The 19,487-nt window shown below is 53.9% G+C and overlaps 5 protein-coding genes across 5 annotated transcripts; 3 read left to right on the forward strand and 2 right to left on the reverse strand.

Annotated features, from left to right (window-relative positions):
• Positions 1-2,101: 2,101 nt before the first annotated feature.
• NECHADRAFT_41372 (uncharacterized protein) lies at positions 2,102-2,905 on the reverse strand (the record flags this gene model as incomplete). Its single annotated transcript, XM_003051199.1, has 1 exon — positions 2,102-2,905. The coding sequence occupies one exon, from the start codon at positions 2,903-2,905 to the stop codon at positions 2,102-2,104; it is 804 nt and encodes a 267-aa protein (XP_003051245.1).
• Positions 2,906-3,627: 722 nt separating this feature from the next.
• NECHADRAFT_80526 (uncharacterized protein) lies at positions 3,628-4,875 on the forward strand (the record flags this gene model as incomplete). The annotated part of the gene is made up of 4 exons (XM_003050805.1): positions 3,628-4,000; positions 4,044-4,382; positions 4,443-4,752; positions 4,782-4,875. The coding sequence occupies 4 exons, from the start codon at positions 3,628-3,630 to the stop codon at positions 4,873-4,875; spliced, it is 1,116 nt and encodes a 371-aa protein (XP_003050851.1).
• Positions 4,876-11,247: 6,372 nt separating this feature from the next.
• NECHADRAFT_93686 (uncharacterized protein) lies at positions 11,248-15,528 on the forward strand (the record flags this gene model as incomplete). The annotated part of the gene is made up of 4 exons (XM_003050806.1): positions 11,248-14,371; positions 14,423-15,039; positions 15,123-15,172; positions 15,210-15,528. 4 exons carry the CDS (start codon positions 11,248-11,250, stop codon positions 15,526-15,528), a joined length of 4,110 nt encoding a protein of 1,369 aa, XP_003050852.1.
• Positions 15,529-16,395: 867 nt separating this feature from the next.
• On the forward strand, positions 16,396-17,283 carry NECHADRAFT_40750 (uncharacterized protein; the record flags this gene model as incomplete). Its single annotated transcript, XM_003050807.1, has 1 exon — positions 16,396-17,283. One exon carries the CDS (start codon positions 16,396-16,398, stop codon positions 17,281-17,283), a length of 888 nt encoding a protein of 295 aa, XP_003050853.1.
• A 119-nt stretch (positions 17,284-17,402) lies between these two features.
• NECHADRAFT_93688 (uncharacterized protein) lies at positions 17,403-18,325 on the reverse strand (the record flags this gene model as incomplete). The annotated part of the gene is made up of 2 exons (XM_003051200.1): positions 17,403-17,750; positions 17,828-18,325. The coding sequence occupies 2 exons, from the start codon at positions 18,323-18,325 to the stop codon at positions 17,403-17,405; spliced, it is 846 nt and encodes a 281-aa protein (XP_003051246.1).
• Positions 18,326-19,487: the final 1,162 nt, after the last annotated feature.

A 19,487-nucleotide genomic window follows, 5' to 3' on the forward strand; every position in this document is an offset into this window, starting at 1 on the left:
GACATCAATGAGCCAGTGAGTTGTACAGACACACGTGCCAGGTACATGTCTTCCAGGTATCTTGTCTTGTTCTTCAAGTCCCCTTTTCCACGAGCTGGATATTACTATTCATCGTTTGGTGACACCCGTTGGCCAGGTCGGGTATATTTGGGATGGATTGGATTGGATTCGATGCAGGTCCAGCCGGGCCAGCGGCCCCATTTTACCCCACACCAAAACGTCAACGTCCAAACCTACTAAATCACAGTACATAGGTACAACCTCCAAACTTGACGACCAACCGGTTTTGAACATGGATTGGGAAAATGCCTCCAGGACAGCGCAGAATAGCATGATGCTGATTATGCGGGAATATTCCTTCGTTCTTTCCTGATGTCATACTTTAACGTTAGGAATCTCCAGCTTCTGCTTGACTCCTGGACTCTTCAGCTCGGAGCTTAATGGAGCTACCAAGGCCCTTAACACGCACCCCGGCCTTATAGGACCGATTGACATCCCATCCATGGATCCTCCTCCGTCCCTCCAACGGGCACGCTCTGCCTGTCCAAGTTAGATACAATATCATGGTCTAACCACGTCATGAAAAGCTTTCCCAAGCCTAAATCAACCATGAAGAGACTTACTTCTCGGTCGTATCCTCGGTCCACGGCGTGCGCGCCCATGGGGTAATCTTGACGTCTTTTTTTCCCCAGACTTTTTTCTTCCTTGCCCCCCCCCCCCCCCCCCCCCCTTTTGGGGGGGAAGTAGGCGGCTAATTGGTTGGTTTTCAAAACCCCATTAAAAACTTCGGGGGTTTGTGGGAACAAAAACCCGTCTTTCGGCCCTAAATGCCTCTTGAACCGACCACTTCGCTCCTTTTAAAAACACCCGGGATCCCAAAATGGGGGATGTGCTATCCGGTGAGCCCGGCCAGTTGGGCCTCTGGGGTTTTCTTGTCTGGGGTTCCCAGGTTTTTGCGGGGGAATGAACGAGATGGGTTGCTGTTGAGCATATGCATGCCCTTCTTCCTACGGGCCTACGGCTGATACGTCCCATGACGCCGCTGGCAGCAACTTGTACTTTACAGGCAGCTGTTTTATTTCAGTCGTGAGATTAGCGGGCTGTTGGCGCAGAGTTGAACAAGACGCTTTGTATTTTCATCAGTCAGAGAAATAAGACTCTAATGTCGCGTGAGCATTACGTTAAAGACAGGCTTAACTTGTTAGTCTGGCACGGACACACTTTGTCGACCACTTGGTTCCGTGGTTGGTCGAAGACATTCAACGGCTTCCGCACTTGTCGGTCTCTTCAGGTACACACACTCTTTCTCTCTTCCGTGTCTTCCTACAGATGGGATATCTTAAATTGCCTCACCCACAGCGTGCCTCATTCCCAACGGCTGCATCTAGAGTCGCATACTCCACACCCTCTTCACTTGGTCCGGGGAAAGGCCATGGCTTTTTCTTCAATGTGCCTTTGAGCGAGACCCGAGTCTTGTTTCCCCCCCCCCCCCCCCCTTCCCCCTGCCAATGCAACCCATGGCTTTTCCAGACGGCTGGCTAGTGTGCTTCTGGGGTCTGAGGGGCCTTGTGTGTCTGTCTGCCTTGTTGAAGATCCTCATGGACTTCATGTCACTTGAGTTGCAAGCCTTCGGGCCGGTGCGCTCGAGGTCACATCTCTGATGCATCGCCCGCATCGGCTTTGTGACCGAGCCAGCAACCCTTGACACTTTCACAAGTAATTATGGGGTTCGTTAGCAGTAGCACATGTCATTGCTAGTCTTGTTGGTGTTGTGAGCAGATGCATCTGGTGGTGTATACGGAAAGACTATCTTGAACCACACACAATGCCGTTGATGGCCTCGGAACACGACAAGGAAAAAAAGACACAACAATCCATTCGGCCGAACCTCGCCGAGAGGCTCCGACTAATATCTGACTTGCTGCACGAGAAGAAGCTCCGACGCACAATATACGCCTGGTCTATCAACTAAGGCACTCGCTCACCAACTCGCATACAGCCACAGTTTACCAATCATGTAGGTACCAGCCTGGGCATTGGGACCCTCCCCTGTTCAACTATATTTCTCTGCCGATTCTTTGTCCTGGACAACACACACACCTCAGGCTAGCTCCTTGAGCTTACGGGCAAGGGTCAGGAAGCCCTCCTCCTCCTCCGTGATCCAGAGGTCGACCCAGTCCTTGGCTTGCTGATACCTCTCGTCGTCCTTGGCCCATGCCTCTTCCTCTGGACGCTCCACGTATACAGTCCTCAAGCCACATGCCCTCGCGCCGGCGAGGTCGTTGAGGTGGGTCGCCACCATGGCGACCTCGTGCGGCTCGACACCCAGCTCCCGCGCCGCGCCGAGGTAGACGGCCGGGTCTGGCTTGTACGTCTTGAAGTTTTCGGCTGAGAGGAGCCCGTGGAAGCCCAGGTTTCCAAAGTCGTTGAGGTCCCCGAGCAGGGCGAGGTTGCCGTTGGAGAGTGTGCTGGTCTTGTATGTCTTGCCCAGCTCTCGGATTCCGTCCGATGAGTCGGGCCACGGTGTCAAGCGATGCCAGACGAGGCTGAGGGATTCGATCTCGGAGGGGCTGAATAGGCCAGTCAGATTCCAGCTCTCTAGAAGGTCGACGAGGCTATCGTGGTGATGCTGGTCGATGCTCTTCCATGAGTCTTTCTTCTGGTCGTAGCCAAGTGTGAACTTGCTATAGGAGTTTCGCCACTCCTGGGCAAAGCGGCCCCAATCATCTTCTTTGAGTTCTTCTAGGCGAGATTTGAGAGGTTGAGGGAGGTCAGAAGATAGCTTCCGATGAGCTCTCAAGGTGAGTTCCTCAGTGACAGATGAACGCCAGTCGACGACGGTGCCGAAGACGTCAATTGTAAGGGCTTTCACCTTACTAAGTGGTGAGATGGCTCCCGGTGACATTGTTATTGATGTATTTGATCAGGGGTTTCTTCTCGATGTGTTTCTTATGAGGAGTATGTTGCTCTTCGGTTGTTGGCCGATTGATGATTGCGCAATGAAGTAGGTAGTTCAACATGCGTCACATGATGCTCTACGCCCTTCTAATGACGATACGACGTGGACTCGGGGCAGAGACGACCTCGGTTATGGCCAGAGGAGAGGAGATCAATCGGACAGTATCCGAATGATTACTGATAAGCAAACACCACGTTTGTTGGGTTGAGATGATTGTGGATGAGGTCTTTGTCGATGGTCAATCACCTTGTTTCAGATGCTTGTGTCTAGGGTAGCCGAGATGTCCCAATTCCGGCGCACGATGACAAAGCCATATACAATTGACTTTGTCCCAGCCTTTCACCTCAGCTTCAGCTGAAATTTTCATGATGTGTTTTTAATGTGAAGAGAATGTCGTCATTTTGACAAGGTAATCGTCTCGCCTGAAATGGACGTTGAGGCTTACCGCGTACCTAGCCTCGTCATATCGGATAACGGCAACTCATTCCTTGCTTAGCGGCGTATAAGCCAAAACATCAGAGCATTTGTTGTCGCCCCCCCCCCGGAACATTCGCTTTGACATTGTCTCTTCAGGCTACGTCCATTGACTAGAAAAGAGGACATACCCCGAGACTCACATTCATCCAGTCCTTCAGCATTACTTCCAACTCACAGGCAATCCCGTCACCATGAAACGACCACAGGACCACTTCGTTGGGCGTCACTATGACGCGGAGCATAGCGCCGGCCCTTTCAAGTTTTTCAATCCGACGAAACGGTACATGGTGGCAGGAAAGAGACAGGTTACGGCGCCTGAGGTCGAAAGAGACCAACTACCCACGAGTGGCCAAGTTCCCAAGGTTGCGTATGTCTGGAGAAGTCGAGATAACAGAAAGGGACGACATGCGCTGGCCGTCGATGTCGATCCTCACAAACATGAAAAGACCCAGAGCCCGAAGCCGACAAATACACCAAACCGGACCCTGAGAGGCATTGCAAAGATGTTTCTGAGATACCCTGTCTGGGACGTGTCTTATGATGTCGCCGTCATCTTTACCATAGGTATGAGCCAACACTGACATCTGACATCTTGATATCTAAACAGGTACAGGTTCTGTCATCTGGGTCGTCAATGGATTCTTCTCTTGGCTACCCGTACAAGACCCTTCGACAGAGTTCAAAGGCGAGACCGACTGGGCAGCTGGGCTGACAGCTCTCGTCGGAGCTACAGTCTTCGAGGTTGGCTCAGTACTTCTCATGCTCGAAGCCGTCAACGAGAACCGTTCAGACTGTTTTGGCTGGGCTGTCGAAGAGAGTGTAGACGGAGTCCTTCACCTCAAGACTGTCCATGAATGCAGGCACTCGCATGCCCAGAAGAGAACCTTTGTCGCCGGCAAGTGTATCAGCCAGCATCAAGTGGACGAGAGTTCGTCAGAAGATGGGCGTATGTGGTCTTGGTGGCCAACCTGGTACGAGCTGAGGACACACTACTTTCGCGAGATAGGCTTCCTCGCCTGCTCCTCACAAATGTTTGGTGCCACCGTATTCTGGATATCAGGCTTCACGGCACTGCCACCTATCCTCAAGAACCTTTCCACGCCGGCCCTCAACGGTGTCTACTGGCTCCCGCAGGTCGTCGGCGGCACGGGCTTTATCGTCTCGAGCGCACTATTCATGCTCGAGGTCCAGCCTCGCTGGTATATCCCCGCGCCAGGAGTCCTCGGATGGCACATTGGGCTATGGAACTTGATAGGGGCTATCGGCTTCACGCTCTGCGGGGCGTTGGGTTTTGGCATGAACCAGCCAGGAGTTGAGTATGCGTTGACATTGTCGACGTTTATAGGCTCATGGGCATTCTTGGTACGTTTCCCTACGCTCCCTACGAAGACATGGACCGGCTAATGATTGCAGATCGGGAGCGCGGTACAGTGGTTTGAGAGTCTTAACAAGTATCCGATATGGGTAGAACACAAGGTCCGGCGCCTCGAGCGGCAATCTGACTGAGACGGCGCCCGCAGGATGAGTCCCCGGAGGAAACCCGAGTGGCAGTTCTGTCTCGACTCTCGTCTTTGAAGACGCAAGTCGCTCCGCCGTGGACGCTAGGCCCGCGGCCGCAGGTCAGGTCGCATACTGCATCACCACGAGGTGGAAGCAGAAGGCGGCCGGCACTTTTCCCCCGTAAGCGCCGACATGATGCAGAGGACGGGCATTGAGGATGATGATCTGATACACCGCCTATCGAAGGATGCCTCTGCGGCCCTTGGAAGGACCCTATCAAAGGCGTGATTCGGTGAGGCGTCAGTTACGGATAAAGCACGATTCGGAGGATCACCCCCCACACCCGATGTTCTCGCCTCAGTCACCGCTGGCAAAGAAAAACATCATCCCGCTCTGTGCGCTCACAAGACTCCTGCCGGCAATGTCAGGGTGGCTGACTGTGGGACTGAGATCGACTTTGCATACATACACACGCAGTGACAGTTGTGAGCTAGCCGGCCGCTGCATCACGCCGTTTTCGTGTGGAGCATCGCAGAAGCAAGAATTTTGATACTAGCCTGTGCCAGGCAGGTCAATTCTCTGGTGGCTTGGTCAAACTTTGCTTGTTCGACGACTTGAAGTGAGGCGAGGGATACAGGTGCGGCTGGTCGTATGGCACACTGTGGCATGTTGTTCCGAACGGTCATTGTCCAGCCTCAACAACTTCGAATTGCCTTGGTTGAGTTGTATGCTCAATTTTTGGTATCGCAGTTATGAATTGTTCATGGGTTGTAATTGGGAGTTGTGGGATGTGATTTGGCCCCTGAGTCAACGCTGTCTGGTTGACATGAGAATAACCATGATAGTCAAGATGGGCATTTGGAATTGAGCATACATGGAACCCCAGAAGCCCCCAATTCCCACTCGCCCTGCATCAGCCGTCATGCTGTTCCAGTGCCAGTGGGTTAACACACCATTGGCGCAGGAGGACGGTCAACACCGCCTGATGTTGGGATCTTGGTCGTTGAGAGCCCCAAGCGACAAAGTAAATAATACTCCGCAGTACCCCATCCTGCCTTTGCTTTTTCTATCCAGAAACGTCAAAGTTAACACCGAGTTTCCGTACACTTCTCGATACGTATCATCGACGATGCAAGGGGATGTGTGGATCACGATAACTACGTTGTATATGCAGCTCGTAAGAAGTCAAGCGTATCGTTTCTACCACATGACCATCCCGAGCAGCAAACAAGAGCCGGAGAAATAAGCACGATGCTCCCTGGAGCCGGGGGAGTCGGATAGGGTGACGAGATCCTTCTTGGGTAGCTCGAAACGTGCCTTTCCCGTTATTGCTTTTTCTACAACGTAACTTGGATGTTTCACATACTTGTGAAATTAATAGGGTTGGACTTGCTGCAGGGATCAACCAACTCGACTTGACAGGTCGTTCGACAAGCTGAGTGACGGACTTATCCCTTCCGACCTCTCGGAAACGTCCCAACAAGTGATGATGAAAGCAGCTGACGTTCGTGAGAAACACAGTGGGGCATATGTTTAAGAGAAACAAGCAAGTCGAAACAAGGCTAGGTGTGGGTTGTCTTCAACCAACATTAAACCTCTCCTTTTCAGCCGTAGACACAAATGCCGAACAGGGAGCTAGTGGCCGATTGGGAAAGAATCCGTGATCCGTCAATGAAGCCACACGTTTCATGTGGCAATGAGAGCAAGCATTGGGCATTAGCATCGAGCATGGGCCACGAGGCGACGCGAAGACATGAACCACTCCAGCGGCGCCGAAGAACCCATCGGCTAGTGCAGTACTCGCCCGAGAAGGGAACGGAGCAGGAAGTTCGGCTGAATCTCTCAGATGTTGGCAGGTCACATCGTGTCTTTCCAACGAGAAGGAAGCGAAGGACGCGAAGGACGCGAAGGACGTCGAAATCCATGTCGGCAGCCGGACCCAGTGGAGCTCGTAAAGTAGCAAACAAGGCGGGCAAAGCAGGTCCGAGGTCCATCATCACAAGTCGCTTCTGGCGGTTGGCTTTTGCTACCTTGGCTAGGATTGCGTTATGGATCTTGAGCCAACTGCTCAGAATTGCTTCTTGGTAGAGGCCAACACGGGCCGCGCTTCGACTAGTGAGTATGAATGGGGCTGGTTTTGATGAAGGTGGTTCTTCAGAGAAGCGGGAGCAAGGCAATCAACCAGGACTAATTTCCAACTGCGTGTTTGGGGCGTCATCCATACGATAAATTGTGCCCTGTTTGCAATTAGAATCAGACGTTGGCGTAGAAGGGGGAAGATCTTGGTTCGTGCTCCAAAGAAGCGCACGTATCTGTTCCCGACCCCGACCGTCACGGGTGGCTTGCTTTGGTGAGGAAGACGCGGCCGAGAGAGGCAGGGTAAGCCAGATCACCGATAATGCATAGGGGATGGCGATAAGGCGCGGGGAGAAGAAGCTCGGCAGTTTTCGCATGGCTGATCTTTGCCGTCATGGGGCTCGCTTGTTTCTCAGGCCTCAATCACTTCGTCAGTCGTCAACTCTTGACGCCCAAATGATACGAGGCACGAGATGCCGAGGGGTCAAGACCCCAAGCCTGGAATAGAGAGGTCAGTGATATCGATGCAGCATGCATATGTCTTGCATCATCAGAACTCATTTTCTTGGGGATAAGGAGACTCGCTCGCGAGTGCCATGAGTGCTCAAGGCATAATCCCGGCTGAGCAATCTTGCTCTGAGAGGGCTGACAATCAAACTGAATCCATTCCAAGTGGAGCATCGGCAAGGGCTCGAGCAGCGGCCATCTGGGGTACAGCTCCGGTCATGGACTTATGTACAGGTGCAGGATGTGCCATTGCCGTGCATTCGCTCTTGTCCATGGGCCATATGTTGGCCAGGGTGCAGGCGAGCATCTTTGCGCGCCGAGCCCCCTCGGAGTGGTCTGGACAACCTCTGTGATAGAGTGGCTGTTATTGAGAGCCGCGCAACGTCTCGTCTCTTATGAACGAGGACTCGAGAGTATTTCGGGAGCCACGCAACGGGGTGGCATTGCTGTTGTAACTCTTCGGTGTCGCCGGCCTCGGTTGAGGTGCCCTGGTAGACGTTGACGGTGACATTGAACCCTGGCTCTTCGCCTTGCCGGCAACTACCGCAAGCTTTTTGACAGCTTCGCCTGCTGAGGAGGAACCGAGACAAGGACGATCCGTCAACGTACGCGGTAGCATCCCCGAGATCAGGCTTCTGCAGCCATTCTACCGCCCCTGGGCGAGAGTGGTACGTGCATTGCTTGCTCAGAGCTATAGTAGGGACCAAGTCCCAACCTGTTGGACCTGTCGCCGGCTCTGCCAAGCGTCTTCGGAAGTTTCCCAGCCGTGTCGATGCCTGGAATAATACTCCGTGCCTCGTACGTAGCCAGGAGCCCACTTCTGGGTCGTCGCTGCTTGCCACAAGATCAGTGAGCCGGTGCACTTCCAACTTTTGTCAATACTGCAGTGGTCGGCATATCACGCCATGGTCCGTGGAAAACCGTTGTAGGATGGAAAAGCAAGAGGGCGGAGAAGCAAGGAACTCCCATGTTGGAAGCGGCATGTGTCTGGCGTATCTGACGATGGTGATTCCTCCCGCATCGACAGCTCCAACTCCAACGTGACCCTTTGGGGATGGCTCTCAAGGCCAGGTCTGGGATACGATGCCCACAAGGAGAGGATCATCGAGAGGAAATTGCAGGTCCCAAAAGAGCACGAAAAGCCTGGACCTCCTATTCGATCACTCGAAGTGAGGCCAGGGCCATCCCAGGAACCGTCAAGGGCCGATATTGCGGCGCTACAGGGGATCCTGGGGACTGCATTAGCTTTCCCGGGGAGGGCTCTTTAGCTTGCTTAGCGAGTGGGTGCGGTACGTAGATAGGTTGCCCAGGGCTCCAGCTTGGCCGTTGATGGGTATGAGGTCGTCACCGAGAAACAAGCTGATGAAGTTGTTGATGGATGATTCCTGGATGAATGCAGAATGTTCCTGCTGGTTCTCCCTGTCCTCGCCGTCTGCCTCAGGCATCACATCACACCCTCGGGTGATTGGGAAGGTTACAGTGCACCTCACTTTCCATTTCTGGGCGGCCACTAAATTAACGTTGTTTCAACATCCACCTTCTTCTGCATCTCTTCAACTTGAGCACAATCATCAACAAATCACTTTTTTCTCTCTTTTCGCGGTGCCTGCGGGGCTCATTCCCGAGAGCCAGGATGTCGAGAGGGAATTGAATTGCAACCAACTGCAGACCCTGGCCTGCCCCATCACTTTCACATTCGACTAGCCAAGATGAGTTTCCTTTTGGTTGGCCGGCTAGGCCAGGCCCAGCTAGACCCCTCCTCGGGCGAGTCGAATCCAGAGAGGTGCCGACTGGGCTAAGGAGAAGAGGAAAGGAATGGTCCCAAGTCGTCGACGAGGATGGAAACAGGACAAGCCAATCCGGTGCTGGCATTAGGCTTATGGAGAGCCGTTGGCTGGCTGGCATTGTTCTTCTCTCGGCCGCTCTTGAGCCGTGTGTTTGGGTTGGGGTATGAGACACCTTCACATCCAACCATCAGCCTCTCGTCTCTGCGAATATCAGACAGCCGTCCCCCTTTCGACACGCCTCATCCGGCAGGCCCTGACTCCTGCTATTCATTACCACAGACAGAGCATCCCATCTCCGCGACCGCCACCCTCCATCTTCCATCGTCAGCCAAGTGAGCAAGCCTCGTCGACCCTTAATCAAAGAAAGCCAGGCCCGTCTTCTCGGGTCTCCGGCCTCGCTCCACCTCCCGTCGCCTAACACTCCCGCCTTTCCCCTTTCCGCTCCAAATCCACAAGCCCCCCATGCCATTATCGTAACCCCATGTTGGGTGTCGTCTCCTCAGCCGCGAGAGCACTACCAGTACGTACCTTGGACGTGCTTGCTCGCCGCTGTCAACTGAGCTCTCACCTGCAAGGCTTTGCCTTCTTCACTCTAGACCCTGGCGTGGTTGAGGCCCTCAGGTGAACGCCTCACGACAAAGTGGATACTTAACAGGGTCCTGGTCTTCTGCGCCCGCGTGTGCTCCGATCACTTTTTGGCACCTGAGGGACACACCCGCGTCACTGTCCTTGGACCCTCGAGATTCTTGTCTTGATTGTCTTGTCCTTCAGACGACTCTTCTCCTCCTTTTCCTGCTTTCGCGCTCGCCTCTCCTTGCCTTGATTGTTTCGCTTTAGCCCTGGATTGGTGCTTTTGCCGGTGCTGGTGCTGGCTTTTGATGCTCGTCCGGCTCTCCCGCTTTGCGCTCGTCTACCCCACGACATCCATCTAACTGCCCTTCGTTTACTACCCTCATTGTCCATCCAGTCCAGTCAACTCCTCTACTTGAGGTCATGACACTCCGCTCTTGGTAATTGCAAGAGTGAGTGACGAGGTTGGACTTGACGCTATTGCTTTGTGTTTCTCATTGTACGTTCAGCCGGGCCGTCCCGTGGACCGTGATTCCACTGGCGCAAGTCCCAACCCTCTTCTTTCTGTTGGCCATGTCTCTGCATCTTGCGATCCTCACGATCTTCCCGCGCGTCCTTCGACTCGGTTCATTCCTTCGCCTCGAGGCTTGATTAGCTGACTAGTCCCTGGCTGCAGCTTGCGAATTGTTTTTGCGTATTCTATAACGACTTGGTGGACGGCGACATCCAGCTTTGCTTCAGTTCCGACTCCTATAAGCTCCATCCAGTTCTATACACGACCACCTCCACAACTCAGCTTGCCACCACGCATTGGCCTTGTCTTCGCCCCTCCGATCGACGGGAGCCTTTTCACGACCAAAACATCTGTCGCATTAACTTGCCACGGGGCCTACCGTTGACCTGGGTCCCTTGTACTTTATATAAAATATCTTTCTTTCCTCGAGGTGCGTCGTCATCTCCGATCGTTGCCATTCGTCCATGGCGGCGAGTTCACACATCAGAAACCATCTGAGACTAACTTGTTCATGCGACAGAGGTCACTTTTTACTTCACTTTCACCTCATTTTTTCATTTCAAACTCAGCTTACGCGATGTAAGTGGTTATAGTTTGATGCCCCTATTTGACCCGGTGGCTGACATTGAGTCTTACAGCGCCTGGGCTCTTGTATCAGCCCTGAGTGATAACTTACGGCCTTCTTCAATAACAGCGTTACGTGCACAGGTTTGCACTGGAGGATTGACGAGTGCAGCCAGCTTGGCGGGTTTGGACCGACACTCCCGTCGCCAGCGACTTTACATGAGAGTCAACCGATGACCATCAGTATCAATTGCTTCACACTCAACTCGTGAACCCGCATTTATTTCTTCAATATGGGTGTGTGGGAGACAGACGACGAGTATCTCAGCGGCCCGGCTGCCACCTCTCTGCCGACGCCTCATGATACACCATATCGCACACCTTCACGAACATCAAGAAAATCCCGGCGTTCAGTCACGCCACCAGGAAAGGGAGTCTCACCTCCTCCTCTACCAAGCGACATGGCATCCAAACGCTCATCTCGGGACGTCACCACAGACGAGACCATCAGTATCCTTGACCCTCGACGATTCACTCCCACATTGCATGCCAATCTAGTGTCTGAGATATTGGCTCTTCGAAGAGACCAGGAGGAAAAGTTCAAACAGATCGAGATTCTAGAGACGTCCCTTCATGCTGCCAAAGAGGAGAGGGAGACGTTGAGACAAGATCTTACCGAGACAGGAAAGGAAAGCAGATCCCTCAAGCGCCAACTATCGCTCCTTGAGGGCGGAACATCATCTGCCTTGGGTGAACTGGCCCGAGAGAGAGATGACGCAGTTGAATCAGTATCTGATACCAGGAAACGACTTGAGGCCGCGCAAAAGAAGATCCGAAGCCAAGAGGAAGACTCGCAAAGGGTCCATGAACTCTGGGCACAGGAGAAGGACGCCTGGGAAGATGAGAGACGAAAATTCGAGCGCCGAATTCACGTTACCGAAAGCCGTTTGAAGACCATTCTTGACGAGGTTGCGGCTTATCAACAAGCTCAAATGAACAATGCGGCCAACGGCCAGGAGAGCGAAGTTGAGGAAAGCGGTCGAGAAAACGATGCTGCAAGCGTGAGGACTATGAGCATGACCAACAGCGTCCGGTTTTCTATCATGAGCGGCCCTGGCATGGCGAAGCTGAACGGCAACTCGCTTGCTGATGAGCTTAACTTTGACGACGACGAAGATGAGATGAGCGATCTGGATGGTCGTGAGAGTGCCATGTCGAATCACGCAACGTCTTTTCATGTGCGCAACTTCAGCCGCGATAGCGTCCTGCACCGCATACACGGTCGTAACCAGAGCTTGGAGAGCATCAAACGACCGGGAAGTGTAGCACGTGGCAGACTCTTCAAGAACCAGGCAGTGCTTGAAGCTCTGGAAGGCGAAGATGGCGAGGATGAGGAGGAACAGCACCCTACGGCCCCCAAGGTTTCGTATACCGACACGGGCATCCAGTACTCGCCGCCTCCCTCACCCAAGCTCCCTCCCACGAAGCCCGCTACTCCAGAGCCTCCTGTTCGCGCTAAGTCACCAGAAGTTGAGTGCTCGCCACGGGCAGATGGTGAAATCGAGGCAAACCAACGCCGAAAGCGAGTCCACATCAACCGTCCGCTCAGCATTGAACCACCGACGCCTAGACGTCTCATGGTCTCTGCCGCTGCCCAGACAATGGAAGAGCCTTTGACACCTCCCAAGACGCCAAAGTCACCTACTCGCCCTCCTCCTCCACCACCACCCCCAGTAGTGGAACCGCCGGTCGAGAAGAAGCCTGTGATGATTACATCGTCCACACAGACTGACGCACCGCCTGTTCGCGCGCCCTCACCTGTCCGCACTCCATCTCCTCCACCCCTGGCAATCCCTAGCATTAGTGTTCACCCTCCCACCAGTCGTCCCAACACACCTCGTGAGCCACGACTGCCGCAATACTGCAAGGACTTTGGCTGCCAAGTCAATCTGTCTTCCCCAGTTTCGACGACTGAAGCTGGAGTTCAGACAGAAGGCATCCAAACCGACAAGCGGCTGGCCCTCCTTCCAGCCCATCTCCAACCCTCTGCCATCTCTTCAAGACCTACATCCCCGAACCCAAGCCCTGTCAATGAATCTGCCAAGAACTTTACACCTGTTCCGGGCAATGTTCCACCACGAAACCCTCGCCGGCTGACAACCAAGCGAAGCCTGAGCGATTTGCCCTCGTCTCCAATCTCAGTTGCCGATGATGACACCCTCCATGACGCTTATCCTGGAAACAACGATGATGGTCCTTTGTCGAGCCAGCGGGCGCCTGTGCGGAGGCCTCATCGCTTCAGCAGCTTGTTTGCTGGCTTTGATGGTGGAAGCTCTGATGAGGCAGATGAGTTTGGAGATGTCGAGCTGAGCGATTCTGAGTATCGGACAGCCTTGTCTGCACCTCGACCAAAGTCCATCTCAAGCCGCCCTGGCAAACGCAGCTCAACAGGCACGACTGGAACCAATGGAACAATCCCAACATCTCCTGAGCAAATCACAATGCGCCAGGGACCACGTATGGCAGCAGAGCTTCATCATGCTTACCGTAACGCTGATAAGGATGGCATGGGTCGAATGTCTTCGAGCAAGTCTGGCAGAGCCTACGAGAAGGGACCTGCTGGCATGTCATCTAACCGAGCCAGTGTGATGAGGAAGGCGGCCATGATCCAGAATGGTATCGCAAGTCATCAAGGCCGTTCAAGGAGCCCTAGCCTGCCCGAATCCAACAACCCACCTAACCCACCATTCCCAATCCCAACCCGAGCTAGCTCGCGGAAGCTTCCATTCAGTGCGAGCGCCCCGAGTGACGGACAGAGAAGCCCAACCAGAGGAGATACCTTCCAGCGCCGAGGCTCCGGTCGTGTGTACCGCGCGAGCAGCATCAGAAAGGTTCGCTCAGCTGCTGCTTTACCACGCAACCAGAGACACCGTCGCCAAGGAAGTCGCTCTCCCCCTCCGTTGTCTCCTTCTACGGAGGCACCTGAGAGCCCCAGCCTTCCCCCTCTGCCACGGAACGATATCACAACTCCCCGTACCCGAGTCCGCCATAGTGGACAGTTCAGGCATCAACACAAGCTTTCAACTAACACGGACAACACTTTCAACACGTTTAATACGTTCAACACGTCTAATACTGCCAACACTGGTAGTACCGACCCACCACCATTCATGTCCAGCAGTGCTCAGAGCACTGGTGTAGTGGATGCCATTGCCCAGGCCATGGTTGGTGAGTGGATGTTCAAGTACGTCCGCAGAAGAAAGTCGTTTGGTGTGCCAGAAAGCAACGGCAAGGACGACACTGGCAACGACCGGCACAAGAGATGGGTCTGGCTCGCACCATATGAAAGGGCCATCCTCTGGAGCAGCAAGCAGCCGTCCTCGGGCAGTGCCTTGATGGGCAAGACTGGCCGAAAACGTAAGTTGCTTTCCCTCGCTCTCCCGAACCTCGAATCGCTGACGAAATCAGTGACGATCCAATCTGTGCTGGATGTCAAGGACGACAACGCCGCGCCCAAGGGCATGGCTCCTGTCTTTAACCGATCAATCCTCATTCTCACGCCACAGAGAGCCCTGAAGTTTACAGCAGTATCTGCCGATCGACATTATATCTGGTTGACGGCTCTGTCGTTCCTAGCGCATTCATCCCAGGCAGTGCCCGAGATCATTTCAGCGCCGCCGCCTATCCAACAAGCACCACTGCCCGAGTTTGAAGAGCCCCGATCCAAGATGAAGCGCGGGGGTATCAGAGACTCGATCCGTCTCGCCAAGGGTCGCACGGCAGCTCCTAGGCCTGGACCGCCAAGCATCCCTAGCATCCCCAGTATCCCGAGCGCGCCATCTTCACAGATGGGCGATGTAACGAGCTTCCCAATCGCAGAATCCGTGGGTGGCTTCTCAAGCTCAGCAGGCGGCTTCTCGAGCAACCACTCGCGCGATGATTCGAGAGATGCGGCGGAGCCTCCCTTTATTCCACGCTTCCATGACCGGAATCAAGCTATGGTTCATGGACGTAAGCGAAGCAACACTGGCGGCCACGTACCGCCGCCGCTCTCCTTCCGGGGCTTCTCTGGACCTATCGGCGGTGTTGGTCAGCATCAGGCAACCAACAGCACAGCCGGTAACAGCACTGGAACTGCAGGCTCTTCAGACATTTACCAGGCATCTAGCACTGGCACAGGCACTGGAACCGGAACCGGAACCGGAACTTGGGGGATGAGTCAAGCTGGGTCCGGAACTGGAACCTGGGGCATGAGCCAGGCCGGGTCGGGGCGCACCTCGGAGGCATCATCTCGGCCCAGCAACTTCTTCGATGCTATTGGAACTGTGCGGATGGAGGCTTTCATCAGCCCTCTAGCATTCTCGCAATTCAACGATTATCCGGATGAGAATGACGAGTTTCGTCACTCTCTCCGGAGGCGTAGCAAGGAACAAAGGCGACGACAAAGCCGGAGTCGACATAGGGACAGCTATCACTCTCGTGGCAACCGTGCAGGATTTGACGACTATTATCATGGAAGCAGAACCGCCGGCGAGGAGGACTACTTCCGTGACGATCCTTTCAAGGGATTCTAAGATGTAAGGGGTTCAGCAGGGGCGGCATGACGGCCGCCATCACGTTCATTCTCATTTCCTTGAATCTTGACAAGCACGTTGGATAAGGACGGGTCACAACGGATATTATACCCTTTTGTATATTTACTTTGGGATTGGTTTGGGAACCGAACTGGGGTTGGAATGACCCAGTCCACACTCGCTATAGGCGCGGAGTTTTGGAGTTTCTTTTTTATTTGAGTAGGGACAAAAGGCTTGAAAAGTCGAAAGAAATGGATGTGGACGGACGGTTTAGAGGAGCTCGACATGGGAGGATCGGGTTTACTACCTAGTGGCAGAGGATATGTTAGTTGTCACGGATGGATCCTATAAGGAGGCCACTCACTACAAGTCGGAGCTACTTGAAAGAGACTCATGGTCATTGACCGCAACCTTCTAGTTCCTGGACAAGATCTTGTTTGATTATATATATTGCGATGGATACCTAGATTGAACTTAGATAGCTGGTAGATAGAGAATCAAAGAAGTAAAACTTATCAAGTGTCTTCCTGTTCCGAATGGGACATTGCCTTTTCTTGGAAATACTATAGTCTCTAATAATGATGTTGTGTGTGTATCACCATGGCGGTTATTGTGAGCGTTCTCTTGCTCGTGTGACGTCGAGAGATGAGCGTGTCGTTGCCCCACCATCTTGGGGCCTGAATTTTCCCATCCCATCCCACTACCCCGCGATCTGAGCTCTCCAAGCTTCACCCACCTCCACCAATCTTTAGATATCCCTTCACTGTATCGTCTCTTCCTTCGTCGTCGTTTTATACAAGAAGAATCTCGAGTATCAACACCGCCGTATACACGCGCAACTCCCCGTCGACCATTATCATTGCCACCATGGACGCCACCGAGACACTCGAGCAGGTCCAGGCGCGGCACCGCCGTGAACTGAAAGACTTGCAAGGACGCATAACAGGAAAGAAGAAGAACGCTACAAAAAAGACACGCAAGGGTGTCAATGACGAGTGCGCCGAGATGGAACGGACCCTACGCGAGAAGCATGCCGCCGAGCTTGTTGCGCTGGACCCCGCGAAGTCGAACGAAGAACCAGAGATCACAGTGACAGAGAATAAGCCAGAGGAGGAAAATCTCGTAGCGGAAACTGCAAAGCTTAAAGTATCGGAGCCAGCACAACAGCAACAACAGCCGGGAAAGAAGCGAAACCGCCAAAAGGAGCGCATGGCACGACGTGCCGCAGAGCAGGAGGAGGCGGCGCAGCGTGCCGAGGAAGAGGCTGCGAATATGACGGATTACCGGGCAAAGGAGAGCGAGTTCATGAAGACAACATTTGAGAAGCACGGGTTGGTCGAGAAGGATATTGCACCAGATGGCCACTGTCTGTTCTCGGCCGTGGCGGACCAACTAGGCCAGCATGATATTCCCCTCGGAGCGGGCGACGCCGAGAAGGAACCGGCCTACAAGACGGTGCGCCGAGCAGCTACGGCGTACATGTTGGAGCACGGTGATGACTTTGCGCCGTTCCTGGAAGAGGACCTTGGGGACTACGCTCGCAAGATGCGGGATACTGCTGAATGGGGCGGACAACTGGAGCTCACGGCACTGGCACGACAGTACAAGACAGAGATTCGCGTGGTACAGGACGGTCGTCTCGAGCGCATTGGCGAGGACGAGGGTGCGGCATCGGGCAAGACGCTATGGCTGGCATACTACAGGCACGGCTACGGCTTGGGAGAACACTACAACTCACTCCGCAAAGCGCCATGATGAGAACGGAGAACAAGAGGGATCACGTTTCTGTGCGCTGCAACAACGACGAATCATGTAGGCTGGTTGTTTGGTATCAAGTCATAAAGAGAGGAGCGGCGGGCGAGGTGCTCAGTTGGCTATCGACTCCACACCGAGATAAAGTCGAGGACGGCGCCGTCTTCGCCGGTGCCGGCCTTGTGTGTCCGCCGAGGTTTGATGAGGCTCAGCCGGTGTAGGGCGTCAGCCCAAGGTTTTGAAATCGGATCCTCGTGGACGGTGCCGTCGTCGTTGTACGCGATCTCCTCGCCCGGGGCCGACAGGAGGGCCTCGTAGAGCTCTGGAGATACACCCCATGGGGGTCCATTGGCGGACATGGGCTTTGTCGAAGGCCACTCGAGACAGACGAGTCGGCCGTCATGGGCAAGCAGATCCGTCATGCGCTTGGCCCATCGCGGCCTTGCTTCCCGAGGCAGCGCGCAGAGAAACTGAAGAGTTAGTCGGGTTGCTTGAAGAGGAGAAATCATGTAGGATCTTGAGGAAAACTGGGGAGACATGGAATTACCGTATAATCATAGATGAGATCGAATTTGACGTCGGTGCCAATTGGCTTGACCCAGTCCTGGCTGAAAAAGTCACCCGTCACCCAGTGAATTTTGCCCTTATCCAACCCGTCCACAGCCCTGTATAGACCCTCAGCTTCGGCATGCTTCTGGTTTTTTATAGCCTCTTCCTTTGCGGCTGCGCTGTAATCGAGACCCCATACGTCGTAGCCCCATGAGCTCAGAAGCAAAACATCATGACCGCGACCGCAACCAGGAACCAGGGCCGTCTTCTTGCGAACAGCGCCTACTGAGTCGCGCAGGAGCTGGCCGCGATGGTCATGATTTTGAGAAGGCGGTACAAGATCAGGACGCTGGGCGAGGAGGTCGTGCAGGGCTAGTGAGGCACTGCCGCGATCCCAAGGTGTGCGAGCTTCCCGCCAGAAGCTATCCCAGCGGGAACCATGGTCCGAGAAGGGTACGGAGGCGAATCGCGCCTCGAGAGGATTTTCTGTAGCCATTGGCGACGAGGAAGCGGTGTATGTCGGTCTCGTATGGTGGAGGATCAATGTGGGAGGGAGTCGGTCGAGGGCGAAAGCTCTTTGATCAGGAACTGGCCAAGTCTAGCGTGCTAAACAGAGATGAGGGGGAGGGTCGGGTCGGGCGATGGATCGGCTCGGATGGTGGGGTATGATGAAGCTGGACGATGACGGAATGGATGGATCGTTTGCGGGGGGTAGAATGAGACTGAAGACGGCCAGGACGAAAGCTACTGTATGAATAAACGTGATATAACCAATTATGAGAGGAATTGCTGCGATTAGGTCATGGGCGTAGATGATGATGGAGTTGCCAGATGATAGAGTGAGTGAGGGAAATCAGGACATTTGTGGTGGTCGCGTGCTTTCTCAAGTTCGGAAGGAAGGCGAATCTCAGTCGCGGACATCCGGAGTGCCTGCCCTAGTTGCGACGCTAACTGTTTCCTTGGCAGGACACGAGTGTCTCGGTAGAAGGAGCGCCTACTTGCAACTGCCTCTGCGTCACGGCACCCATCACATCTCAACATTCATCTATAGATCAACAATCTCTCCTCGTACATCCATCTCTGAATAAGCCTCGAATCTCCATCAGAATCAGCAAGTGACCGGATTGTGGGGGACTTCTGCACCACCATTCGCCATGATTGGTGCGTTGATGAACCGAGCAGGCGAGTTACAGTCAACATCATGAAACAGAGCCAAGGCATGATGTCTCTGACCGCACTTGGTCACCGACTTGATGTCGCTCTTGGAGGTCGCACAGAACGCGTGAGGACAGATACACAGCATGACAGCTGCAGCACTAATCGTTTGCAGCCGACATCTGCTGTGTGACTACCAAGAAGTTTATCTTCTGTTTACGATTCTTACAGTGATACCTGCAGCGATCCACTACTGCGTCTTCGAGTCTCCATCATTGCCTCTTGTATTATCAGTTCCATCATAGGCCGCCTCAAAATCCTTTCGGAAATCATCAGCCATTTGCCGCACCACCGTCTTCAGAGCGGCCATATCACAAGGTCCATCATCCATCATCGCCCGTCACGCCCTGCTCGGGCTTGCTATCCGCTGGTAGAAGATTCTATAGAAACTTGACCAAGAGCTCTTCAGAGCCTTTGATGTATTCGCATTCGCGTTTGATCTG

Source organism: Fusarium vanettenii, assembly GCF_000151355.1.
Source record: "Fusarium vanettenii 77-13-4 chromosome 5 genomic scaffold NECHAsca_5_chr5_3_0, whole genome shotgun sequence".
NCBI classification, from domain to species: Eukaryota; Fungi; Ascomycota; class Sordariomycetes; order Hypocreales; family Nectriaceae; genus Fusarium; species Fusarium vanettenii.